The sequence below is a fragment of the Lepidochelys olivacea genome, assembly GCF_965140295.1.
Source record: "Lepidochelys olivacea isolate rLepOli2 genome assembly, chromosome: 6".
In the NCBI taxonomy this organism is placed as follows: domain Eukaryota; kingdom Metazoa; phylum Chordata; order Testudines; family Cheloniidae; genus Lepidochelys; species Lepidochelys olivacea.
Genome location: NC_140416.1, coordinates 85,401,788 through 85,429,707, shown reverse-complemented (window position 1 = coordinate 85,429,707; position 27,920 = coordinate 85,401,788). Strand labels below are relative to the sequence as shown.

At 43.4% G+C, this 27,920-nt stretch overlaps 1 protein-coding gene across 4 annotated transcripts in view; it reads right to left on the bottom strand.

Annotated features, from left to right (window-relative positions):
• The window catches only part of MIA2 (MIA SH3 domain ER export factor 2), a 67,799-nt gene extending 40,513 nt beyond the window's left edge, over window positions 1-27,286 (bottom strand). The window contains exons 1-7 of one of the 4 annotated variants that reach the window (XM_084632414.1): window positions 27,027-27,286; window positions 25,268-25,401; window positions 22,428-22,514; window positions 20,836-22,042; window positions 7,250-7,477; window positions 7,038-7,138; window positions 19-150 (exon numbers count right to left, since the gene is read on the bottom strand). In XM_084632414.1, coding sequence (XP_084488540.1) covers window positions 19-150; window positions 7,038-7,138; window positions 7,250-7,477; window positions 20,836-22,042; window positions 22,428-22,514; window positions 25,268-25,401; window positions 27,027-27,141 — 2,004 coding nt within the window. In that variant the 5' untranslated portion in view covers window positions 27,142-27,286. Of the gene's footprint in view, window positions 1-18; window positions 151-7,037; window positions 7,139-7,249; window positions 7,478-16,395; window positions 17,270-20,835; window positions 22,043-22,427; window positions 22,515-25,267; window positions 25,402-27,026 lie in introns of those variants that run through there. The other 3 variants (XM_084632415.1, XM_084632412.1, XM_084632413.1) reach the window with 3 other exon arrangements.
• Between the last annotated feature and the right edge of the window lie 634 nt (window positions 27,287-27,920).

Below are 27,920 nucleotides of genomic sequence, written 5' to 3'. Positions count from 1 at the left end.
TTCATTTTGGATACTTACTGATTGATAACTCCTACACAGAAACAGTAAGACTGTAAAAACTCCAACAACTGCAGCACAAATCACTATTTCCCATGGGAAACCATAAAGATCAGGACCAGGTCTCATATCTTCAGGCAACGCTGTCACAACCTTCAAAAAAAATAAAAATATTACTTATTGTTTACTGAGTCAACTGTGAGACTATAAGACTCTTTGTTTATTTACTTTTTCAAAACCCTGAAAAGTAGCAAATGTTGTCAGAAGCCTTTTGTTTGGTTTTTAAATCTTTTGTTTATTTAGCAATCAGTGTATAATATAACCGAAGACACATATGGTACGTTGAACCAGAAGAGACACAGCTTTTTAAGTTTTCCTTCTGAACTTGTTGTTTACGGAAAGGGTCCTTCATAAGGTACAGTAGTTTATATGTAAAAGCGTCAGCATTAAAATAAAAAAATGTTTACAACATAGTTGGTGGACAATTTATAGTGACAGCTAAAGATATGCAAATAATTTCTCTGATTGACTAAAATATAGCATAAGTATGGTTTTAGAAAATAAAAATAATGGTTCAGTGTAGTTTACTACGTAAAGGATTGTGATTTGCATAATCTGTGTTCTACATTATTTGTAAACAGATATGTATACATTATTTTCTAAACAAAACAAAAAACAGCCTGCTTAATGCAGCTCACCTTTCCATATACAACTATTAGTGTAGAATATTTTATTCACTAAGCAGAAAAGTCTTAAACTTTGAGTCTTTCAAGCTGAGGTGCTCTGTCTGCACTTGGAAAAAGCAGCATGAGGCCTCCTTTGATACTGTTAAAAGGAAAACAGAAGCATGTTTTCCTTCCATATTTGAGACTATATTTCCGAATTTCACAGACCTTAAAAATGCTTACATTTAACAAGTCTTATGCCTCCTCTCAACCAAACCTCACTATGTTTCCATTCCATTATTGTGCCCTTCTCATCTTGATTTTCCCTAAAAGTTGTCATGATCCCGGATCCTGCAAGCTGCTCCTCACCGGGAGGCCCCTGTGCGGGGCAACTTGCCGAACTGGGGCCTAAGCCGGACACCTGACTTTTCTAGCAAAACGTAAGATATCAGATGACAAGGTTCGCAGCAGATTAGCTTCATGTAAATGACAAAACACAGGTTCTGGTGAGTGGGTCACCGACGCGCAGAGTCACGTTGCTTGTCGCAGTGAAGCAGCTTTCGTGTTAACGAAAATCCTCCCTCCCTCAGAGCTCTCCAGCGAGTCACACATCACACCTCCCCGCCCCCAACTGGGGAAGTTTCACAATTGAAGGGTCCAGGAGAACCAGGCCGCAAAGCGGCACCGTCCCTTGACACCCCGGCTTTCCCCAGCCCAGCCCCAGCCCCCCCGGCCGGGAAGCTCGCTGCCGCCGGCCCCGCACTCACGCTCCGCGCTCGCTCCAGGGCCAGCCCGCAGAAGCGCTGCACTGTCTCTCGGAAGCCGCGCCACAGCCCCGCGGCTGCAGCCTCCCGAGCATCCTGGCAGCTCTTCCCGGCGGCCATTTTACTGCGGCAGCGGCTGCTCACGCTCTGGGCGGCGGCGATGGGGCAACCGGCGCTCAGAGCCCATCGCCGACTGCAGGAGCCGCAACCCCAGCAGCCCCCACGCAACTTCCTGCCGGCGCCAGCCTGACAACTGAGCGGGCCGTACCACCGCCCCAGAGAGGGGAGCGGGGCGAGACCGTGGTGCCTCGGATGGGGGTGGGGGGGAGGCGACTGCCACCGGTGGGAGCTCAACATATGGGACTGCCCCCAAAACAGGGGCCGAGCCAGGCGGCTCCATTCCGGGGGGCAGCGGGGATGCCCGGCTAAGCCAGAAGAACAGAGGGAAAGAAGGGAAGGGCGGCACCACTGCGTGACACAAGCGGGGGATGGAGGGGGGCAGAGGTTGCTGCTGAGCCCCCTGTGGGGGGGACCCGCATTAGCCCGCCGGCTAGGGTGACCAGATAGCAAGCGTGAAAAATTGGGACAGGGAGTGGGGGGTAATAGGCGCCTATATAAGAAAAAGACCCCAAAATCGGGACTGTCCCTATAAAATCCGGACATATGGTCACCCTACAGCCAGTGCCCCCCACCCCATTGGGTGCACCTGCAGCGCAGACGGGGCGGGCCACGGATCCAAGGACACACCCTATGTTGGGATCTGCAGACTCAGGGGCCACCCCTCTGAACGTCAGACGAGGGGTGGCTCTTTAGCCTCCATTTTAGGAACAGTGGGGGCAGGCTCCTGAGGAGATGCCAACGTGTGCCTCCATTTGGGGCTGGGCAAGACACTGGCAGCCCTGGGATAGCATAAGTCATGTTAGCAGGATTGTGCTGGGCAGGTCCAGGGAAACACAAGCAACCTGTAACAAGTCTTCGCTCCAAGTCATGAGGGGCCCATTGAGACCATGCCTTGTGACTCACTAAGTCATTCATTAGATGCCCATGTCAGCTACCTGCAGTTTGTTCTATAACAAATTCCTTCTAGGGAATAAGGGGGTTAATTTTATATATTTATTGGGCTTTTGGGGGTCTTATCCTCTGTCCTTTTTTCTCCCCATTGATATCTTCAATAACCCCACATCCCAGTGGCCAACTTAGGAAGGCTACATACAGTTCTCTTTAGAGCCTATCAAACTAATATTTAGCCTCTTCTAAAATAAATCATTTGAGAGCACTGAAAGGCACTTCACACTCCACAGGGCTCCTATCCTGAGAAGGTAGGAACTTGAGCTCACGTCCTCTGTTTAGAGGCACACTATTCTGTTAACTAGACTGCTAGCCTAACCTAAAATTTGGTTGTTTAAACATTTTACACACAAATGTATTCCTTCACAAGCAAAACAAAGCCTAGGCCCTGCTTTATCCAAGCTGTTGTAACCCATCTTGCTTGCTGAACTTCAGGAAATGAACCCTAGTGTCAGCCAGTGAGAGTTTGGGGAGAATATTCTCTCCCAATGCCTACCACAACTTTATATACAGGAAGCAGAAAACAAAGGGGAAAAAATCTGGGGGGAAACAACAATTAAACTAAGCAAATAGGGTGTGAGGATAAGAAAAAAATAAAGGAGAAATAGAGGGACCCAATTTGAACACCCCATTCTGAAAATATTTCCTTTCCAGCAGAGTTACTACACATCTTCAAACACTTATCATACCCTAATGGAGCTAAGCTCTACTAAACGCTGACTCTGGACAGTTAAAATCTCAAGCCAGTGCAAAGAGCCCTTCATAGACAGATGTTAGAAATTCTACACTTAACTCCAAAAATTGTTGGAAACTGCTGTTTCAGGTGGAAATGTTTGAATACAGTTGGCTTGGTATTTATAACTTACAATGTAAACAGAATCCTTTCCTCACAAACTAATATAGCACACTCACCTTTCAAACATTTAAAGAGATACAATTCAGAATAAAAACAAGATAGAAAGTGATTAAAGAAACCAAAGGAGAGATCATCACACAACAGTACGGGTTTAGAAGTATTTCCATGGCAATCTCACAATCATTCCTCTGTGTAGTACTCAGTGGATACAGAGCCAATCTCTTCTTAGCTAGACTTTAACTACTTGTACAGAAACTTACCCCTTCCTTTGTTTTGGATGTTTCCATTGGTGAATCAAATATTGTAATCACATAACAAACATTTCTATTAAAACTATGAGCTTAAAAATATCCCTAGTTTCTTAAGGAAAGTTCCTGATCCAGTCATAGAGACATCCTGCACTGGTATGTTTCCAAATGGACAGAGATCCTGTTCTGACATTTCTGCAGTCAAGGGAGGGGGGCCCAGAGGTGGATTAACGACTAACAACAAAGTTTCTCATTTCATGGCACATCATGTCTCCTTTCCTTTGTAAATATAAATTAATTGACACTATGTGTTTTTAAAATTCTAATGCAAAGAAATGTTATATTAGGAAGTCTAATATATACATTTCTTATTGTTTTATAAAAGCTAAAGTATACCTTTTAAAAAATTGACCATATTGTGGGCCCGTAATACCACGTGTTGGTATTACACACTGAAACACAGAGGCTGCAGAAAATATTGATAAGCCATATCCTAGCTACGTGGCATTGTAATTTTACTTATTTCATTACTTCTGTAACTTGATTTCTATATTCCATTGGGATTATTTTCATTACAATTATGTTTGTAAATCCCAGCTTTTATAAAGGTTGACTCAGTCATTCTTTGTATGCAGCAACATATGCAATTTGCATCTTTTATTGTGAAAATCTAAGAGGACGGAAAAATGCAATACAAGGGAGCAGTTGGTACCTAATGATGGGAATTTGAAAGTAGCCATTTTATTTGTACTGAACAATAAAAATTTGAATTTTAACACAGTCTGTAAAGCATGAATACTCTATGTATCCCAATTAGCCATTAAAGTCTTAATTTCTAAAGAAAACAAATTATTCATGTTTCCCTCTCATGTTTCATGTATTTGCCAGAACATACTGGGATAAATTATAAGCATGTAATAATTAATCCCAGTGTGTCTCAAACTTTAAGACCTTGATTATACCACATCTGAACCTCAAAAGTTCTTGGCATATGACCTCTTCAGATATGCTTCTTGTATTTGTGCCTCAAGAGTTCCAGTGTCCTCCTTACTTTGCCCCCTCCATCCCATTTATCTTTCAATCCATAATATTCTCCCTTTACCTGTCAAATTTCCACATCCTCTGTCTTTCCTCTGCCTCTCCAGATCCCCTTTCCATCCCTTCAGTTATCCCTGTCTTCACCCCCTTTGCTTTGTTTCTCTCAGATATCCCTCTCCAAGTGCCCCATGTCTCTGCCTACCCCTTCCCACCTTCCCTTTTCAAGCCTCTCCTACCCAGTTTCTGCCCCACCTTCCCTGCTATCTTCAGAATATTGCACAACAGCTCCCTTCACTTACCAAGCTCCTAGCCTTCCCTTACTCTCAGACCTTCCTTCCCCCAAGTCTCCCCTCTACTCTCCCTCCTTCTCTTCTCTCTCCATATCCACCACAGCAAGTTTATCCCATACTTTTCTTTCTTCCCTTCCCCCAATCCCCTTTGCTTCTTCCATGTTCCATCTCCCCAAGGGCCCTCACTTGTATTTGTTCCCTACAGTACCAGCCCCCCCAGCTCAAGGCACAACCTGTACTGGTTCCTCACATCTCCACTCCCCAACACTCCTCGCTGTATCGGTGCCCTTCCTTCGCTCCACAAGATCCCTCTGTCCCCAGTGCCTCCCTCATCAGCTCCACAAAGTCTACCTTGTACCAACCCCTCAAGCAAATTCCCTCTTGTATCTGTATCCCCCAGATCACCTCTTCCCCACTGATTCCCCATTCTCTCTCTCTCTCCAAGGACCCCTTGGACTTGTCCCCACTCCCCAGCCCCCCTAAACCTGTCCCCCAATTCCTCATTCCCTCCCTCTCCAAAGATCAGACCCAACATCTCCATGTCTCTCCCTGTACCAGCTGCCCTCTTGCCCCCAATGTACCCCTCTCCAAGCTCCCCTCTGTCCCACCCCTTTCCCCAGCTCTCCCAAGCTCCCCAAGTCCCCCTCCAAGATGCCTCCCCTGTTCAAGGCTTCCACGTTCCCCCTCCAATGTCCCCTTTGTACACCCCCCCCCCTCAACCACCCCTGGCCTCTCTTCCCCCTTCCCTCCCCAGAGGAGAAGCAGCAGGAGTGGGAGCTGCTGCTGGTGGGTCATGGATGCCTCCCTGCCTGTCTCTCATGCCAACTGACAGGGGATGAGAAGGGTGTCCATGCAGGGAGGAGACTCAGCCAGCTCCCAAGTCTAGCTGCATGGGGACACAGTGGCCCCAGTATCAGGAAGCTGCACTGCAGCTGACTCTTCCCAGCTTGTCTTTTCTGCCTGATTGTACACGTTTTACTGAGGGGTTATAAAGAATAATTTTTTAAAATCATCTTGTACAGCATCTAACTGTGGCCAGTGTACCTTCAGTTGTACTTCTACCACAGTTTGAAAACAGGTTTCAGAGTAGCAGCCGTGTTAGTCTGTATTCGCAAAAAGAAAAGGAGTACTTGTGGCACCTTAGAGACTAACACATTTATTTGAGCATAAGCTTTCGTGAGCTACAGCTCACTTCATCGGATGCATTGTGTTTTCCACAGAATGTATCCAATGAAATGAGCTGTAGCCCACAAAAGCTTATACTCAAATAAATGTGTTAGTCTCTAAGGTGCCACAAGTACTCCTTTTCAGTTTGAAAACAGTTGACTTAATCTATATATTGAAAGAAGAAAACAAAATCTATAGTAACACAACTTGCTGATGGCGAGATTTTTCATTTGTAGATTTTGCAGCAAATACAAAATTATAGTTCCCATACCCACTGTGCCTCACATTTTATATTATTTTATATATTGTACTAACTTTCGTACATTGAATATGTTCACAAGAGGACCATGTTATGTTGCTGTGGGAACCAAAAGTTTAAATTTCTTCGTTCTGGTACTGTATGTGTAAAATCACTACTAAAAGATTGCAGTACCTTTTTTTTTTATTTTTTTATTTTTTCAAGGCCCAACCCAGCTTTCATTTAAATCAAAGGGAATTCTGCCAGTGACTTCAATGGGAGCAGGAGCTGGCCATGGGTTTCCTTTAAAAAAATAGATAAAAAATGCTGGTGTGTTTGACAAGTATGTCTTCTTGGCTGTTCAATAAACCCACATTTGAATGTACAGTCACTAAATGCACAAGGGAGGATTCTGCAGAGGCAATGGGAGCAGCAAGGGGCTGAAGAAAACAGCAGCTAATGTGGCATTTCCTGCCCCTTCCCCTCATCAGTTGGGCATCAGGTCTCCCTGTGACCAAGTTTGAAAATTCTGGTCTCCTTAAATGCTTCCTCAACATATAAACAGAGGCCACACTGAAGATACCTACCCCAATTTTGCTGTCAGTTCCAGCTCCAACTCCAGATGAGTTTCAGAATGTAATCAACAGCAGAATCGGGCTCAATTTCCCTCTGGTGGTGTTAAAACATTAAAGAAACAAAATCTTACCTTTTTGCTAACAGTTGCCACTGCTGAAAATACAGATTTTACAAAGTCACCAACGTCAAGACAATCAAAATGCAGGAGAATCTGATATATCCAGTCTTCTTCTGTTAATTTATAAGGAAAGAAAATGATTTGTATTATGTTATCTTGTTAATAGCTCCATTTTTATTTTATTTTTTTAAGATTGCAATCTTTTTTTCAGATCAAACACTTACCATTATTGGGAATGTAGTTTTGAATCAGGAAAAAGATCTGTGATAAAGGTTTTTTAGCATCTAACTGAACATTTTTTGCTGAATTGTACATTTTCTCCTGAGCATTCACTGGAGCAATTGTTATTGCTTTTGAATGTTGGCCACTGTTACGTTCTTTATACAAAGCTGTATGCATGTGATGGTCTTCTTTTGGAGCTTTGTCTGATAATTTTCTCTCATCGGATATATCTGCAAACAATTGTGAAGTGGAATCACGTTTATTTTCAGCCTTCTCATCAAGAATATTTTCTGCATGTGAAATTTTATAAGATTATTTCCCACTATGTTACTAATTTGGCTTCTGAATTCCTCCTCATTTTCAAAGTCATTTTCAAAGTCAGACTCTCACTGGCAACTGCCAAAAAACCCCAAAACCAAACCCCTAAACAAATGGACAACTGATTTAAAGGGTTACTCTTCTGATGTCACCATGTGACAAGACAATATAATAAGTGACCTGGCAGGAATATAAGAACACTTTCAGGACAGGGTTATATTTACATAATGTGTATTATATCACTGTAAATCTATATTCTAAAATTGGGCCAAATTCTGGTCTTAGAATGGGGTTGCATGGATGTAACTGCAGACAAAAAAAAAAAAATGGCTACATACCTTTCGTAACTGTTCTTCAAGATGTGCTGCTCACGTCCATGCCATTCTAGGTGTATGCACGCCCACATGCACGGTTGTCGTAGATTTTTGCCTCAGCGGTATCCATAGGGTCGGCAGTGGCGCTCCCTTGAGTACCACACTATGCGCCAGTATACCAGCTTCGCTGACGGTACGCCTTCTCAGCTCCTTCTTGCGGGCAACACCGACAGAGGGGCAGGAGGGAGGGTAATGGAATGGACAGAGCAACATCTTGAAGAACAACAGTTAGGAAAGGTAGGTAACCGTTTTTTCTTCTCCAAGTGCTTGCTCATGTCAATTCCATACTAGGTGACTCACAAGCAGTTTGCCAATGGAGGTGGGCTCAGAGTTCAAGGTCTTGCAGCTTGCAGCACTGCCCTGCCAAAGCCAGCATCATCCTGGGCCTGCAGTGTCAGCACATGATGAGTCATAAACGTGTGTATAGATAACCAGGTAGCAGCTCTACAGATCTCCTGGGCTAAGAAGGCTGCAGATGACACTTGTGCTCTAGTCGAGTGCACTTTGACTATTGCCAGTGGAGGCACGCTCGCCAGCTCGTAGCAGTACCAGATGCAGGCTGTGATCCTGGACGAAATCCTTTGAGCAGACACAGGATGACCTTTCATCCTATCTGCCACCACCACGAACAGCTGCATTGACTTAGGTAACAGCCATGTTCTATCGATATAGAAGGCCAGCGCCCTTCTGACTTCCAGGGCATGTAACTTGTGCTCCTCTTCGGCTTTATGGGGCTTCAGAAAGAAGATCAGTAAGAAAATATCCTGGCTGGTATGAAACTGGGAAACTACTTGGGCAGGAATGCCGGGTCTGGCTGCAGCTGGACCTTTGTAGAACACTGTATAGAGTGGGTCTGATGTAAGCGCTCTGAGCTCAGACACTCTGCGGGAGGCGGACATAACCCCAACCAGGAACGACACCTTCCAGGAGAGAAGAGAGCAGGAAGCCAGAGGTTCGAAGGGAGGCCCCATGAGCCTCGACACCACGAGATTCATATCCCAGGGAGGGACAGGATCCCATCATGAGGGTAAAGACACTCCAGACCTATCAGGCACCGGGCCATCATGTTCTGAGCGAAGATCAACTTGCCTTAGAATGGAGGGTGGAAAGCCAAAATAGCAGCCAGGTGGACTCTAATTGATGACAGTGACAAGCCCTGAAGCTTGAGGTTCAGGAGATAGTCCAGGATCACCTGCAGCGAGGCCTGCGAGGCCTGGACGCCCTGATCCAAGGCCCAGCATGTGAATCTTTTCCATTGTGCCCGATAGGTCACTCTGGTGGAGGGCTTTCTGCTACCCAGCAAGACCTGTTGCACACAGGTCGAGCATTTCCGCTCATCAAAATTCAGCCATGCAGCAGCTACACAGCAAGTACAGCACATTAAGTACAGCTACACTATCAAGTACAGCACCTCCAGGAGACTGCTGTGGTTCTGGGACAGCAGGTCTGGCCAGAGAGGGAGTCTCAGTGGCTCGACTACGGAAAGGTCCAACAGCATGCTGAACCAGTGCTGGTGAGGCCCCTAGGGAGCTATCAGGATAACCCTCGCCCTGTCCTGCTTGATCTTTACAAGGACTCTGTGGATCAATGGCACCGGCAGGAAGGTATAGATCAGGACACTTCACCACATAAGCAGGAAAGCATCTGACAGGGAACCCCTGTCTGTCCCCTGGAGCGAATAGAACTTGTGGCATTTCCTGTTCTGGCAGGACGCAAACAAGTACACCTGGGGAGTTCCCCACTTCTGGAAGATCATACTGGCTGCCTCTGGATGGAGTGACCACTTGTGGCAAGACGAGAAGGTCCCGCTGAGGTGATCTGCTAGCACATCCTTGGTGCTGGGCAGGTGCGCAGCTACCAGATGAATGGCATGCTGCACACAGAAGTGCCAAAGGCTGAGAGTTTCTTGGCAGAGGGCTGACAACCTGGCTCCATCCTGTGTGTTGATGTAATACTTCACGGTGGTATTGTCTGTAGGTCCTGCACCACCTTGCCCCTCAGGTGGGGCAAGAAAGCCTGGCACACCAGGCGAACTGCTCTGAGCTCCCTGATGTTGATGTGGAGGGCCAGATCATCCCGCAACCATCAGCCCTGGGTGCTCAGCTTGCCCAGGTGTGCTCCCCAGCCCAGGTCCAAAGCATCGGAGACCAGGGTCAGTGATGGGGAGAGGTTTGCGAAGGGGGCTCCCTGCAACACGGACCCAGTGTCCAACCACCAATTCAGGGATAACAGGTACCCTGACCACCCGGTCTAGATCGTATCTGTTGGGGGTGTAAACTGATGCCAGCCACACTTGTAGAGGCCGGAGGTGGAGCCAGGCATGACTGATCATGTGTGTACAGGTGGCCATATGACTCAGCAATTGCAGGCAGGTGTGAGCTGTGGTGAGTGGGCAGCTCTTCACATGGGAGATCAGGTCTGACATGACATGAAAACACGCCTCTGGAAGGAAGGCTCTGGCTCACATGGAGTCGAGAACCGCCCCTATGAACCCTATGCACTGGACCATCCTTAAGGTAGATTTTTTCTCATTTATCAACAGGCCCAGGTCGAGGCTTCTCTGCACTTGGTCCTGAGACCTACCCTTGATGGGCCAGTCATCAAGGTATGAGAAGACGTGGACCCCTCAACGTCTGAGGTAAGTGACCACCAATGCCATACATTTTGTAAAGACCCTTGGAGCCAATGAGAGGGCAAGGGGAGTGCCTTAAATTGGAAATGGTGTTCGCCCATTATAAAACGGAGGAATGTCTGTGACTTTGGAATATTGAGATGTGGAAATAGGAGTCTTTCAAGTCGAGGGCAGCGTACCAGTCTCCCAGATCCAGGAAGGGGATGATGGAGGCAAGGGAGACCATGTGAAACTTCAACTTTTTGAGAGACTTGTTGAGGCATTGCAGGTCCAGAATGGGTCTGAGGCCCCCTTTTGCTTTTGGGATTAGAAAGTAGCAGGAGTAGAACCCCTTTCCCTTCAAGTCCTGAGGGACCTCCTCCACCGCCCCCATGCGCAGGAGGTTCTTGACCTCCTGAAAGAGGAGTTGCTCGTGAGAAGGGTCCCTGATGAGGGATGGGAAGGAGGGGGGATCAGAGGGAGGGGTGACCAAAAATTGCAGGGTGTAACCATGAGACACTACGTCCAGCATCTAATGGTCCAAGGTGACTTGAGACCAGGCAGAACAGAAGGCACGAAGATGGTTGAGGAAAGAGCAGGGTGGATCCTGGAAGGTGACTGGGGCGTCGCTCTCAACCGCACCCTCAAAACGAGCGCTTCTGGCACCCAGCATGTTTTGCCGGGCCGGACTGCGTGGGTGAGCGGGAGGAGGAAGGGCGACGGCGACTGAAACTAGCGTCTCTGCCTCTTCTTCTTGAAGATCCCTGGTGACACTGCCAAGGCCTAGTCAGCAGGGGTGGCCGGAACTGCTTTCTCACAGGCTGCAAAGTATACATGCCCAGAGAGCAAAGGTTGGCCCTGGTTGTCCTTTAGCCCATGCAGCTTCACATCCGTCTGGTTGGAAAAGAGACCATTCCCATTGAATGGGAGGCCCTGGATGGAGGTCTGCATTTCCTGGGAGAGACCTGCAGTCTGAATCCAGGAGCTGCACCTCATTACCACCACCAACACAACCACCCTTGCTGCGAAGTCCACCACATCCCATGCCATCTGGAGGGAGCACCTAGCAGCAGCAGTGCTCTCCTCCACCAGAGTACCAAATTCCTGGGCCAAACCCTGTGAAAGGGACTCCTTAAACTTATGGAGGGAGTCCCAGAAGTTAAAGTTGTAATATCTCAAGAGGGCCTGATGGTTCACCACCCAGAACTGCAAACTGGTTGTTGAATAAATCTTTCTTCCAAACAGATCCAACCGTTTGGCCTCTTTATTCTTGGGGGTCAAACTGGTATGCCCCTGCTTGTCTCTTGTGTTGGCCGCAGAGAACACCAGCGAGCTGTATGAGGGGGAGTATAGAGGAACTCAAACCCCTTGGTTGGGACAAAATACTTCTTTTCGGCCCTCTTTGAGGTGGGAGGAAGGGAGGAAGGAGTTTGCCAGAGACCCATGCCAATCTTAAGGACACTGTCATGCATGGGTAGTGCAACACAGGTTGGGGTAGAGGTTGACAGGACATTAAACAAAGTGTCAACCTGCTCAGCCATTTCCTCCACTTCCAGGCCCAAGCTCTTGGTCACCCGATGCAGCAGGGCCTGGTGTTCCTTGAAATCGTCCATCGGGCTGGCCCTTGAGGGTCCCACAACTGTCTCATCCGGGGACGAGGACAATGACTGCACCACCCAGGGGAGGTTCCGGGGCATCTTTCCCCACAGGGAAGGGAGGCTTAGGGATGGGTGCCATTCCCTTTGCCTCGACCACCGAGTGTGTCTCCTGCACTGAGGCCGGTGCCATCAGTGCCGCCAGCTGTTGGTCCAAGGCGACAACTGATGAGTGGTGAGAAGGGGGCATTGCCACAACTGGCATTCCCCATGCATCCCACTGCGCTGGCCACTGGCCATGCTGCCAAGTTGGCGCCATCAATGTCAATGCAGCCTCGGGTTCCCATTCATGCTGGTGCAGTCAAGATGAGGGGCTGAACTGGGCTTCCATGCCGGAGGACTCCCCTGCCGGTGACCACAGTGGGGCCATTGATGCCTGGCTCTGCTTGCTGACCATTGCCTTTGGAGACCAATGCCCGGAGCGAGGTGATTGGTGCTGGTAACAAGGGGACCGGTGCCGATGCCAGGGGGACTGGAGATGTGACGGAGAGCGCTCTCACAATACAGGCAACCAGGACCTACACCTCGAGGACGATTGGTGGGAGGGCGAGCGGAGTCGGTAGAACGGAGACCGGCTTCTTGCTCTAGGTGATCTGCATCAAGATGGCGGCGACTGTGAACATGGCTCCAGTGACCAAGGATGAGCCCCAGAGTGTCTGGGCTGCAACTCCAGCAATCTGCGGCATGGAGGTAGAGAGTGCTACTTTGTCTCGGGGGATCAGTGGTGCTCCACTGCCCCCTGAGGGGTCTTAGTGGCTGGCTTGTGCTCAAGGGCAACCTTTGCTGGTTCCTGGGCACATGCTGCATCGGCAGCATCAGCAGAGGCCTGTACTCTCTTGGTGCTGGGGGAGCCTTTGAAGGTGTCGGTGCCACCAGGGTTTTTGGTCCCATGCTGCTCCTGGGAATCGGTGGTGGACGTTTCACAAGGTTAAGGGCCCCAGCTGGGGTGATGCGAGCACACGGCTCCGGAGTGGCCGGGCAGCCTGAAGTGGGTCTTTTGCCCAATGACCCATGGCCCGTTTTGCTTGGTGCTGGGGAGCCATGCTTTTTAGTCTTCTTTTTGGGCACCAGCAACGGGGAATGGTGCTGGGCAGAGCCCAGTGCCAGGGGCACACTTTGCACCAAGGCCAAGGTACTTGGTGAGTCCTAGAGGAGCTGCATGGAGGCCGGACGCAGGGTGGACTCCATGAGGAGAGCCCATAGCTGAATATCCCACTCCTTTTACATGCGGGGCCGGAAGTTCTTACAAATTTGGCACTTGTATCTAATGCAGGGGTGAGCAAACTACAGCTCGCGGGCTGCATCCAGCCCATCAGACCTTTTAATCCAGCCCTCAAGCTCCCGCAGGGGAGCGGGATGGGGGACTTGCCCCGCTCTGCCTGCCTGGCACTCCCCAGCCCCCCAACTCACAATTCCTTAATGAGCACCATCTTCCTGCATGCAAAACCACACTGCATAGGCACGATTGGCACTGCTTACCTAGACTTCACTGCACTGTTTCTGGGATCAGAACACTGCCCCTACGTGGCAGCACACCCAATCCCCGAAGCGCCAGCCTCCTGGCACCAGCCTCCGCCCAAACTAGCCAATGATCAAGGCCAGCAGTTTCGCAGGGATACCCCCCTAATCGAGTCCAATTAGGAACTGCAAGCTCCTTCATCGACCAATCCCTGAGGCACCGCTCCTCTGAGAGACTCACCTCATTCCTCATCAGCCAGTCACCACAGCCCAGACCCTCCTGGTCTCCTATGGCCCCACCCTCGAGGTTTTATGTTTATTTCCACTAAAATGTATCTTTATTAAATAGAGTTTATTTGAATACCTCTGAATTGTTAATTTTGTGAACATTCATGGCCCGCCATATAATTTCCATACCCAGATGTGGCCCTCAGGACAAAAAGTTTGCCCATCCTTGCTCTAACATGTGACTCCCCTAAGCACTTGAGGCAGCTGCTATAGGGGTCACTTACAGGCATAGGCCTGTTGCAGTCCATGCAGAGCTTAAACCCCGGGAGACCAAGGCATGCCCCACCTGGGGAAAAGTCCTGGCTGGGACCCTAACTGCTAACAATTAACTACACTTAACAACTACTTAACACTAACTACTATAAACAAAACTATTTACAAGGCTGTAAGGCTCAAAGTCAGTAGACAAAAAACCGCTAGCCCTTGCAGTGCAAGGGAAGACGCTCCGACTAACCACCACGGGCGGTAAGAAGGAATTGAGAGGGCATAGGGTTGGTGGCGCCTGATATACTGGCACATTAGGGCGGCGCTCAGGGGGATGCCACTCCCGACGCTATGGATACCGCTAAGGCAAAAATCTCCAACAACCATGCATGTGGGTGCGCACACACCTAGAATGGATTCAACATGAGCAAGCACTCAAAGAAGAATTTGTGTTGCCCAGATGTAATTAAGGCCAGAATATAGTTCACTACTTAGAAAAAATTATGTTTTGTCTTGGATCAGTACTGATTGGAGTACTCTTCCAGGATTGCCAGGTCTCTTTATGAAACCATGTTCAGATATGTGAGAGGAAAACTCAAGTAAGAGAGCTGTAATAGCCAGGAAAAAAGAATTCATACAGAACTAAAGATGATCAGCTTTCCATAAAAGAACAAATGTCCTTGCAAATGTTATATGCACAAAGAACAATCATAGACATGTTTGTCTGTGAGTAATGAATGGCAGCACACAGCAGCTGCACATATAGAAGAGTATCAAGAGCTCATACAATTAACAAAAAATGCTACTACTATATGAGATTAACTCAATTTTGTGGAAAATTTCATAATCTAGTTCAGCAACTGTGAAATTATTGTATGTCACCACTCTGCATATATATATAGATATATGATGACAGAGCAAAAACGACTGGAGTTATCTGTACCATCCTAAATTTTGATTTCTTTAATTAGTTCAATGATTTAGATTAAACAAGCAGAAGGCTTCAGAAAACAAAATCTTTCCAGCCACAAAAAGGAAATAAGCATTAATTAATTTTTCATGGCAGTTGGAAGTACAGCTACTATATAAAGATACAATACAGTCACAATTAGTTACATTTAGTGAGCTAAGAAGAATTAGCAATTTGTTAGAGAAAAAGGGTTACCATTAATTAAAATTAAGTCTGTTCATGCAAAAATTTTATTTATTAGAAAATACCCTAACTGGGTCATATTTTCAAAGCCTCAGTTTGGCTACTGAAACTGCACATGCCTACTTCCATGTTATGCCTAGATTTTTATGCAACCTAAAACTTTAGATTTGTATGTATGTATGTAGTTATATATCTAACTATGCAGTTTGTATGCACTGTTGACTGAGAAATATTGAAGGTGTTAAACTGTGGGCATAATTTTAGAGGATTTAGAATATTTGATCCTTTGGGCCAAATTCATTTCTGGTATAACTTCACTGGCTTCAGTAGATTTATACCAGGGATAAATTTTTCCCATTAGAAAAACCACATTTACCAACTACATTCCTACTTTACTTATATTGTGAGAATGATAATTTAAATGATGGTGGCACTAGTCACACAAATATGATACAGTTTGGTACTTTATGATGCCATCAATGACTACTGGAACCAAAATATGCAATGGTATCAAGAGTTTGATTACAATGGGGTTGATTATAAAAAAGAATCATGGTAAAGTAGTCTTAAGTCTGACTTTTGAAATCAATGGACTTACTCACCAGAGTAAAATAACAGGCTATGGTGTGAAGTATAACAACAGATAGCCTGGTCTAATGTGCACTGAAGTAAATGGAAAGACTCTCATTAACTTCAATGACCTTTGGATCAGGCCAGAGAACCTAAGGAAGAGGAACTATCTCTGGAATAACTGCAAACTCTTTATCTCTTAACAATTTTAGGTGGTTTTCTACTGGCGTTACCACTGATTTTTTACAAGTACTTTACCAATGTCCATATATTTTATATTACATAACGGTGTCCATAACCTATAATTAGTGTGGCATAAGGGAGTTATATATTCCTCAAAGAAAGTGTTAAATAGCTACACTCTAATCACCTATTAACAGCTAGTAGCTAAATTCACTAGTGTTGATTTTAAACCACTAAAAGTGAACAGTGTCACACCTGTCTTACATTTTTCTCACACAAAGCAAATATTGTTCTTGTTTTATCACCTTTAATTAGTAAAGCAGTCGTCCAGTACCTGATTCTGCATTTTGGGCTTCACACTTCGTTCTGATGGCTGACAGAAGATCTTGTACTTCTGGAAGAAAATTCATTTTCTCCTTTATACATTTCTCATAGTCAATGTCCAGATTATGTTCCTCTTTCACAGAAGCAGTCACTTGTTTCTTCTGCATGAAACTGTCTTCACATGTAAAAGTAGTGATATCATGCTGAACTTTTTTAAACTGTTGCTCTAGCACCAAGAGTTTGTTTTTTTCACATAGACTCTTTAAAGGTTGCTTCACTTCCTGAGACAATTTTGAATAAAGCTGTTGGTACACAATGAATGGGTTGGATATATCTGTGTCCCCTTCAATTAATCTTTGGCCTTCTTTCCTGGTTTTCTGGGACATAGACCCTGTCTCCCAGATTATGGTTTTATCAGTTTCCTTGTTGTTTGTTCCTGTTTCTGATGTAATATTTTTTTCCTGAATGCCAAGTTGTCCTTCCTCAGATCTATCTTTTAGCATTTTAAAATTATCTATGTTTAAATTATTTGTAGCTTCTGCCGTCTGAATTGTGTCTTTCTCTTGTTCAGATTCGTTTTCCTTTAACTCAGCCTCTCTCCTTTGCACGTTATTAAATTCTACCTTTATCTGGTTTATCCTAATATCTTCCCTGTTTTCATTTGGGTCTAGGACAGGACTTTTGTGTTCAGAATTTATTCTAAAGTCTCCATTATTATTTTTACTAAACAAACTTCCAAGAAAATGTGAAGTTTTTGTAAAAATACTAGCCACTCCCCCCGCTGTCATGACACCATTTTTATAATTTATATTTTGGGAGTCTGTTTTTTTCTGATCATCAGTATCTTTTTTGCTTTTGTCCTTACTATCTTTTGCTTTTTCAGAAGTAGTTAATTTTTTTATATGATTTATGTTTTCAGTTGGAAGAGCATCTTCCCTGTCAATGTGTCTTTTACCATTCAGATCTCTATGTTTCACAGCATTTAAATGGAGTGTTTCCAAGCCCTGCTCACTTTGCGAAGGTACATGTTCTATGTTGCTGTGTGCTGAATCATGATAATGGGGAATATGTAACAAAGGCTTGTTAGGATTAGAGCCACCATGATTTTTAAGAGGTGCCTGGGTTTGCAATTCAGTAGACTCAAAAGATTCTAAATGTAATGCTAGGGGTTTTTTTTCAGAGTTTTCAACTACACTAGATTGTTCTTGGAATAAATGTTCGTGTTCATTAAGTAGGATATGACTGGATTCTGCAGTTGTTTTTGTTGTAACTAAACTTTCTTCAGACATTTTCTGTGATTCTGCTACATCCTGTAACTTTGGTGTTACATCGTCATTTGAATGAGGATATGACGATATTTTCTGGTATTCAGATTCATTTTCTGTATTTATGCTTTCCATATCTTCATGATGACTTGAACTGCTGGGCTCAGGTACTTCTAAATCTGATGGTATGGAAGATTCTTTTCTTTTATTATGTAGCATCTGAGTTTTATATTTCTTTCCAGGATCTGAATTACTATTATCCCCAGTCCCACATTCTGATATCAGAGGCTCATGTTGGGAAGATGAATCATCCAGTTCTATATCTAGTGGCTCTTTCTTATGGTGTGGCATATTAATGGAAATTTGTTGAGATTGAAGGTCCTCTTCAGAAAAAGTATCAGCACTAGCTTCAGGTGCTATAATTTGTTCTTGTAGGACTTGTTCACCAAGAACATTTACTGTTAATGAATCATCACTAATTCTAATATTATCAGAATGCTGTTCAGACGGATTTGAAATATGTTCTCTTTTATTGTATTCGTCATCTATTTGCTCCTGTGGAAATGGCATAGAAGACTGTGGAACTTCATTGCCTTTGTTTTGCAGACCATACATAAAATAATTTAATGTGTGACTGTCTTGCTCAAGAATTATACTCTCACTTTGTATTATTTCCTCAGATGTAGCTACTGAAGATGTTTCTTGGTTAGCCAAAATATTTGCTCTCTTTTCATTTTGGGGTTTATTTGGCTCATAATTTTTTATCATTTGCTCACTGTGTTCTAGGTTATTTTCACCACACTCTGAAACATGTTGTGAAAAATTCTCTGGCTGTTTTATTCTGTCTTGGGAAAAATGACTAATGTCTTTGCTATTCACTACAATTTTGTCTAACACATCATCATCAACATTTGAGCTGGAAAAATGATCTTTTATGGAATCTTGTGAGACATCACGCAAACCTTTGTCTGAAGAATTTTCAGTATATTCCTCATCAGTGAGTTCTCCTTCTTCTTCAGACTCCAAAGTAATATGTTGTGCCTGTACATCATTATTTACATGGTGTTTTGATAGTGATTCATCAAAATCCAGAGAAGATAACTGGTCTGAAACTTGAATTTTCTTTGTGTCAGCAATGTGATCAATGCCAAGTTCATGACCATTATCCTCTGAAAAATTTTCAGCTAAGTAACCCTGCCTTACTCCCTTTTTAATAATATTTTGTTGACTAGAATAAGAATCTTCACAGAAGTATCCATGTTGTTCTGGTAAATCTTTTATATTTATTTTTGTTTCTAAAGATACCTGCTGCTCATCTTCTAAAATAGAAACTTCACTTTTCTCTTTTATATTAGAAAATTCCTCTCTTTCATTTCTTTTAGAATTGGGTTCCTTGCATTTTGGATATGTAAATAAAGGGTCTACTCTGTGTTCTAACTGGGATTCTGTAAATGAAAGATGTGAGCTATCTTTTACTAATTTAGTATCTTTCATTGTGTTTTCATTATCTTGTTCAACATTTTGCACTGTCAACGGAGAAAATAGAACACTTTCTTTGAAAATGTCTACATCACTCTTCTCTAGTACTTGTTCATTAATCTTCTGATTTGTTTGGCCTTTCAGTTCAATTTCTTTGCCATTTGTAGTCTGGCCATTTTCATCACTGAAGCTCAGAGTCTCTTGTAGCCTTTGCAGAGAATGCTCATCTTTGGTTGCAAAACATTGGAAGCTCAGTATGTTTTTATAATGACTAAAAGAAAAGACAGACTGTGGTTCTTCAAACTGGTTTTGCTTGTCTTTCTCTGAATTATCAGCTGTGTCTAAGTCCTCAGATAAACTGGAAGAAGATAAAAGCTGGGCTACAACTGATTCCCGTGTGTCTTGAGAAACTACAGATTCCTGCTCCTTTTGATCATCTGATATGTCCATATTAAAATCTATGTTGCCAGAGATATTTTCATACCAACCTGCCTGGTCATTTTTGCTCTCTGATTCCTCTGTTATCTCTTTTACTTCAGTGTTTTCTATTACTTGACTTTGTGCTGCTGAATTTTGTTCTGTACTGTAAAGCTCAGTTAGTTTGGTTTTGTCTGATATTCCTTGAGTAAGAGGTGACTCAGCTTCATTTAGGATTTTCTTGAAGTTCAGAAGACTATCTACATTTGCTGGCAACTCCCCAGAACTTGGTGTGTCAAATTCTACTGATTCTTGTTTATGTGTTTTCAGATTATTTTGTCCTTCATCTTGCATCATTTCAGCTATTTCTCTTTGTGATTTCCTCTCTATGTAAGTTTCAGTTTCCTGTAGGTTTAAAGTATGCATTTCTTCATTCTTATCCGTTCTGTCCTCTTTATATTCAATTGGTTCCTCTTTTGATAACACACGCTGTTCACTAGAATAAAAATCTTCAGTTATATATTCATGTTGTACTGGTGAATCTATTGTATTTTCTAACTTTAAATCTGAAGATGCATGCTGCTGGTCTTTGGAGATAGGGACATCACTGTTATCTTTTATATTAGAAAATTCCTGTCTTTCACTACCCTCAGAAACGGGTTCCTCAGGGTTTGAATATCTAGATATTTGTGAATGTTGACCTTGGGAGATTTTAGATTCTAATTGGGATTCTACAGATAAAAGGGGTGAAGTATTGTTATATATTACTAATCTGGCATATTGTATCGTTTTTTCACTACTTTGTTCATTACCTTGCACTGCTAATGGAGACAACAGAACACTTTCTTGGGACATTGCCACATCTCCCTTCTCTCGCACAGTCTCACTAACCCTCTGATTTGCTTGTAATTTCACTGCAGTTTCTTTACTTCCTTGTAATATTTCATCATTATTTTCAGATTGGGTGAGTTCTCCACTAAAGTTCAAATCCTCCTGTGCATTTTGCACAGATTCCTTTACTTTGGTTATTAAACTGTGAAAGCTCAGTATGTTTGTAAAATGACTAAATGAGAGGAAAGATTGAGATTCTTCAAACCTGTCATGCTTTTCTTCTTCTGAATTTTTAGCAATAGTGGAGTCTAAGCTTTGAGGTGAGCTAGGAAAAGAGTGAAGCTGAGATGTAACTGATTCCTGTATGCCATGAGCAACCACAGATTCCTGCCCCTGTTCATTATCTGACGTGTCCCTATTAAATGTAATGAAGTTACTATATATTTTTTCATACCAACCTGACTGGCCATTTATGCTTTCTGACTCCTGTGTTATCTCTTTAACTTCAGTGTTTTCCATAACTGGAGTTTCTGATACTGGGTTTTGTTCTGAACTGTGAGGTTCAATTAGTTTGTCTTTGTCAGCAACATCTGTAGTAAAAGATGACTCTTCTGCATTTTTGGTGCTCTTTAAATTGAGAGGATTATCTTCATTTACTGGCAGCTCCTCAGAAGTTGGTGTTTTATTGTCTGAATCTAATATTTCATGTACATTATTTTTCTTGTTATTTTGTTCTTCACTTATCATTACTTTGGCTGTTTCCTTTTTCAGTTCTCTGTCCATCTGAGATTCAGTTTCTTGTGGGGTCGAAGTCTGAATTTCTTCATTCTTATCTGTTGCAACCTTCATTTCTCTGCTTTGCTCCTCTTTTGTTATAGGGTTCTCTTTCTTAGCATGCCCAAATGTTAAAACATCACTTAAACCCAAATTAAACCAGCTTGATTTGGATATCTCATTGTGACTTTTTTGCTTTTCTTCTGTTGATTTTTCTGCAGCTGCATTTCTTTGTTCAAACTCAGAATGCTCAGCATTACTAGAACTATCATGGATTTGTGGATTATTTTCTTTGGACAGCAAACCAAGGACTGAATTCTCTCTACCAAAATTTAGTAAATCTGTCAATCTACTCTGAAACCAGCCAGAAGACTCTGGTTTATCCTCATCAGTTAATTCTTTCATGTCACTTTCATGAGTTATTGCTATTTTTCTGCTTCTGAAAGTATTTTCTTCTAGAGATTTGGTCACTGTTTCAAAAGCTTCCTCATCTTGTTTACTTCCTAGGCCAAGCCATCCTACAACACCAGAAAAAGTCCATGTAGATTCTAAAGGAGCTGGTTTCAGTGGGTGACTGCTTTCAGCTTCTTGCAGGACAGCATCATCTTTTCCATTCTTGTTCTTTCTGAACAATTTATTGCTCTCAGTCTCCTTTTGAGTGTGAGGGTCTTTGAACTTTCTGTCTAATTCATCACTTTCAGGAACTGACTCAATTCCATGTTCCCGCTGGAAGGAAATAGTTGTCTGTTTTTGGAGCTCACCTTCGGACATCTTTGATTCTGGCTCTTTGTAAGGCAATGGATATTCACGTTCTTCATTATGATTGTGCAATACACTATCTTTATTTTCCAAAAGGTATTCACCTCCATCAAGACAAAGGAAATCAGTTTCCTAAAAGAATAATAGTCACCTTTTTATTATGTGTATGGATGTTTTAAAGTATTCTGTAATAAAATAATACACCCATTTTATCTACTTTTTTGCTTCTGTACAATAGTATGTGTGTATGGCCTTCTATGAGGAAATGTAGGTAATCTCGATATTCCTCATGGCTCTATTTGGCTTACTTGGTATAATGTGTGGATCTAAACTTCTTAACAGAGATCTGTGTCTAAGCAATATACACAGACAAATGGTAGAATAACAAGAAAAACACATACTGAACGACCCCAAAGAAGACTTGCAACGACACCTGAGTTTCTACCCATGTATCAGCTGGAGAACAAAATTTCAGCTGTTCATCAGTATACAGGGAAGACTGGTGATATTAGTTTACCTTAGTTGGCACTTCTACTTCTTGTATAATAAAAACGTCTTCAGTTTGAACTGCATTCTTTGGGAAATACCCAAAATCCTTCCCTTTCTATAAAAATAAAAATGGAAGGAGAGTATTTAGCATTTTGTTATTTATATATACAGATGATGTGTGTATCTTTGCATGCTAAGAACTTATGATCAAACAAATACTTAGATTAGAAGAGCCCTCTAAAGTTGATATTCATACCCATTTTGGTCAATGGAACCCTTTCCCCTTCACAAATAAATGTTTTCTCCATCACTTCTTGAAGCATATGACACTATATATCCCATGCTGTGTTTTACAATTTACACAATGCACATTACTATTGTGAACAAATGTTGGGTCAGTATCAAAACAGTAGTTTGGACACAGCTTCAATTCACATGCTATTATATGCACTAATGATTTGATCCCACGCCCACTGATATCAGTGGCAAAGCTCCCAGTGGCTTAAGCCAGACCAAATTCATTCCCTCAGAGCAAATGAGAACCATACTCCTCCATGTATTTTATGTTCACAAATGTAATGTATATATTGGATATCTACAACCAGCTCTAAATTATTTCTCTGTGTACGATGTGCTAGGGAACTAGATGAGAAATTGTTATGATCCATGTCAACAGGAGGTACAGGGTTATCTAGTAATCTGAGCTACCAACCTCCTAACTGAAGGAAAAGCATTACATTTTTATATTATCAAAGAAAACAGGCAATGATCACCTGTGCTGCTTTTGAAATTATTCTGCTCAACTAGGTAAATATATATTTTATGACATGTACAAATTTTCAAAATGCATAAAGTTTCACTTATAGACTGCGTTGGTTAACTTTATTTTTGGTAGAGCTATCAGGCAAACTATGGCCTGGGGACCACATCCGGCCCATCAGACATTTTAATCCAGCCCTCGAGCTCCTGCTGGGGAGCGGGGTCCAGGGCTTGCCCCGCTCCACACGTGCTGTGGCTCCACATGGCTCCCGGAAGTAGCGGCATGTCCCCCCTCTGGCTCCTATGGGTAGGGGCAGCCAGGGGGCTCCGCATGCTGCCCCCACCCCAAGTGCTGCCCCCGCATCTCCCTTTGGCTGGGAACCATGGCCAATGGGAGCTGCAGGGGTGGTGCCTGAGGATGGGGCAGCATGCAGAGCCGCCTGGCTGCATTTCCACGTAGGAGCCGGAGGGGGGATATATCGCTGCTTCCAGGAGCTGCTTGAGGTAAGTGCTGCCTGGAGCCTGTGCCCCTGACATCCTCCCACACCCCAACCCCCTGCCCCAGCCATGATCCCTCTCCCGCCCTCCGAAACGCTAGGTCCCAGCCTGGAGCACCCTCCTGCACCCCCAACCCCTCATCCCCTGCGCCACCCCAGAGCCTGTACCCCCAGCTGGAGCCCTCACCCCCGCCCCGCACTCCAACCCCAGCCTGAAGCCCCTCCCACACCCTGAACTCCTTGTTTCTGGCCTCACCCCAGAGCCCAGCTGGAGCCCTCACCCCCTCCCTCACCCCAATCCCAAATTTTGTGAGCATTCATGGCCCGCCATATAATTTCCATACCCAGATGTGGCCCTCGGGACAAAAAGTTTGCCCACCCCGACCTACAAGGTTTGAACCCATGCAAACACATGTCCACTGTATCTTAAGTCCACCACTGTCTTAACCATTTGACCATTCTATTGAAGGTGCTCAAGAAAAATTCCCAATTACTTCTTTGGGAGTTTTGTTTTAACAAAGATTGCAGGATCAGACACCAAAATTGGATTTTTGATTAGATAGTTTTAACAACTCCTTACCTACATTCTAATTAGTCTGTGGATGCTTGACCCAATAGACCTGAACTGTTCTAAGTAAGCCATGTAGTTAAAAGACGGATAATATGGTAATGACTATAGCATAATTACTGTGAGACTGAAGACCAGGATTGCAGTCTCAGCTCTATCTCTCCCAATGGGACCTTGGGCAAATCTGGGGTTAACTTTCCCTCTCTGGGGAAAATGGAAATCATAACTACTTACCACACAAAGATGCTATGAGCCTTAATTGGCTAATGTTCATCAAGTGTTGTAAGATCCTTAGATGACAGGTATTATAGATGTGCAAATGTATTATTACAGGGGTGGCCAATTTGTGGCTTGTGAGCCGCCTGTGCCTCTTTCACAGTTAATATGCGGCTCACAAAGTCCCCTATGCCCCCATTTTCTGCCTACCAGACTGGTGGGGGAGAGGGAGTTCAGGGCTTCTGCCCTGCAGTGGGGTGGTGGGGCTAGAGGCTTCTGCCAAAGACAACTGGTGCCTGTTGAGAGTGGGGAGTTCAGTTTAAAGGTTCGGCCCCCCAACAGCTTGAGTCATGCCCCTCCCCCAGGCATGCCCCCTCTCTTACCCTCACTGGCCCCTCCCTGAAGCTCCCATGTGTTAGCTTTGAGTGGGAGAGGCAGCAGCAAAAGCAGCAGCTCTCCCTGCAGCTCCCAGCTGTTTGAGGCTGCCTCTCCCCACAGCTGCAGCTCCCAACTTGCTGGCTTCAGCAGCTGCCATGCAGGGAGGGGGCCCAGTGACACCATGTGACCAAGCAGGGCCAGTAAACCCTGGCAAAAAGCTTTGGGGGGCACATGACACTGTGTGCCCCCCCATGCGCCGTCTCTGGTTCTGTCCAGCAGGGAGGAGAGTCTCGGAGCTTCAGACTTCCAAGGCATACCTGCCCTGGCGTTGCTATCAAATTTCTGAAGATTGTTGTATGTGGCTCGGAGGGTCAGTAAGTTTGACCACCTCTGTATTATTGTTTTATTTAGCTTGCTCATAGTGAAATTATTGCAGACTGAAATACTTACACTTCCTGCCCACAAATCTTCCCTTTTTCTTGAAAGTTTGGAGTATACGATTATCTCTTCCCCCATTTTGAATTTCAGATATCGGCAGTCAGGCCCTACGTAGTCTTTAGTGCCTTGGACTCTGCTCATTGCGGCTGAATATATGTAAAAAGGGAGCAAAAAGCAACTAGAATAACGACTTTTCTTAAATCATTCATCACTCTGAAAAAGTAGATGTGATGTATATAAAGAAACACTAAACATTGTTTATATATGAATAAAATATGTTTTATGATAATATCACTGTTTAAATTCTAAAGTAGAAAGCTACTCAAAAACTAGAATATACATTGGAGGCCCTATCATGCTGTCATTAAAGTCAGTGGCAAAAATCCTATTGACATCTGTGAGAACGGAACCCAGTCCTAGATGTTCAGACCATCTTTCAGTATTGGCATGCACAAAACTTCCAGTGCCTTCAATAGGAGTTATACATGTGGAGCAGCTGCAGGGTCAGGTGTTCCACACGTCCATAACAATCTGGAAGATCCAAAGACAACATTTTCCAAGTATTTTGATTGTTTGACGTTTAAATATTGCACATTTTCATTGGCTTATTTTTCAGCTATTTTAGTCATATCTTTTGAACATAATATTAAAGACAAAAAAGCTAAGTTTAAACAATATAAGCATGAAGAAATATACGTGTTGCCAAAAGCAGGAAATTTAAAGTCTAGGTGTCTGGCTTTCATTTCAATTTCCTTTTCAATAACTTTTTAAATACTATACTCAGTTTGAGTCCCAATCCCTCCCATAAGCTGCTCCACAGAAGCAGACACCTGAGCCTGCCTGGAGCAGCCTGAAGTCAATGAGGCTCCACCTGGGTGCAAGGATCCAGCTGCATAGAGCAATTTGCAGGATTGGAAACTCTGTGTGCAAATGTCAGCTTGCAAGGTGGATAGGCTCTCAGTTTTGAAAGTGCAAAAATTTGTAAGTGCAAAACCAAAGGAGGCAGCTGAAAAACTGGCTCCAAGTATATGTGACAAAAACAGGTTTCATAGTGGTAATCAGAGAGGTGGCTTTTCTACAAAGTATCCATTTCGTATCACTGCCATTTCTGATTCTGCAGCAAGCCTGGACAGCTATTTATGCAGATGATTCTCCCAAAAGTATATAGGGCCTTTCTATCATATTCCTTAACTAATTTCTGCCCTTAATTCACACCATAGCAGGAAAAATAAAGAAAGGACAAATGAGCAGTATCTTTGACAAGAAGAACTTATAATGGGGGGAAAAAAAGAACATTTTGCGAAACCAGAATATGTGTTTCTGTAAACATTTTTGTATTCATTTTACATTTACAGATATATCAGTTTAGAATTTTTTTTTAAATATTTCAGTATACGGAGAAGAATAATTAAAAATAAATAAATTAGATGTTTCTTAACATAGACTATTTTCAGGAAACTCATGGAAAACTATAAGATGTTAGCTCCAAGTTTCTAATGTACTGGTAACAAGAAGTATTTCTACTGAACTTTGCCCTTTTGCATATTTCCACAACATAATCCCACAGGAGGGTTTTCCAGGAATATTCTTTCTTTATGGAAAATATATAGGGGTATCCTTCATAAGCCTAATACTTTGACAACAGTACATTAAAGCATTTACACTTCCCAAATTTTCTTTCACATTTTTATTGTGGGCTTCTACATTGTGATTTGAAATGACTACATATGGATTTACCAGACTCATTAAAAATAAAAACCTTTTAACTTACTTTCACATTCCTGATCGCCACACTTTTTCCACTCTGACAGTAGCTTTGTACTCTGCAGACTTGTTAAAAATGAAATTACTATCAGCAAAATTCTGTGATCCAAAAACTTCTCCATACTAGAAAAGCAAAACGTAAATCTAGAATTTGGCAAAACTACGCAAGTAGGATTGGTATTCAGTCAGCAGAAATATCCAATATTATTGTACTTAACCTAACCAAATGTTGAAAATAAGAGCCCATTTTCCTTCTGGCTGCAGAATCTGCTTAAACAGAAGAGCATTAGATTTCCACAATTTGCAGAGTCAGTTATCCTGATTAAACACATAGGCTTAATAATTAACTAAGTTTTGATAGCTGGACTAGTTTTTTGAATACCAAGCAATTAACTCTATTCAGACTGAAGATTTTAGACCTCCTAGAAGCTAATAAGCAAGTGGGTTATACTGTACTATATGTGGCTTATGGGAAATTGTGGGGCAAAAATTCAACATTTGTTGAAAGTTTTAGTGAAATTATGTTTTATTTTCCTGATTGTTGAAGGAATATTTTTAAAATACACCTCGTCAACACATTGTGCGCTCAGTCTCTCATGTATTGGCTCAATTTCCTGTGTAAACTGATTGCACAATTGCCTTTATACCTGCCAATAATTTTTTTTTTTTCAGAAAAAATTCCTCAAATAAACCATAGGATGAGAGTTTTTTTGTCCCCAGCCACCAGAATGTTCTGTGTGTTCTGGTAATTTAGGTTATTTTTACATTAATATATTGATTATCAGGGCCTCAAAGCTAATGCATTTTTTTCAGTGCTTTTGCAATGCTTTTCTCAAGTGCCTGGTCCTGTGAGGTGCTGAGTGCCTCCTAAGAGAGGCTAGGCCTCTCAACTCCCATTGAC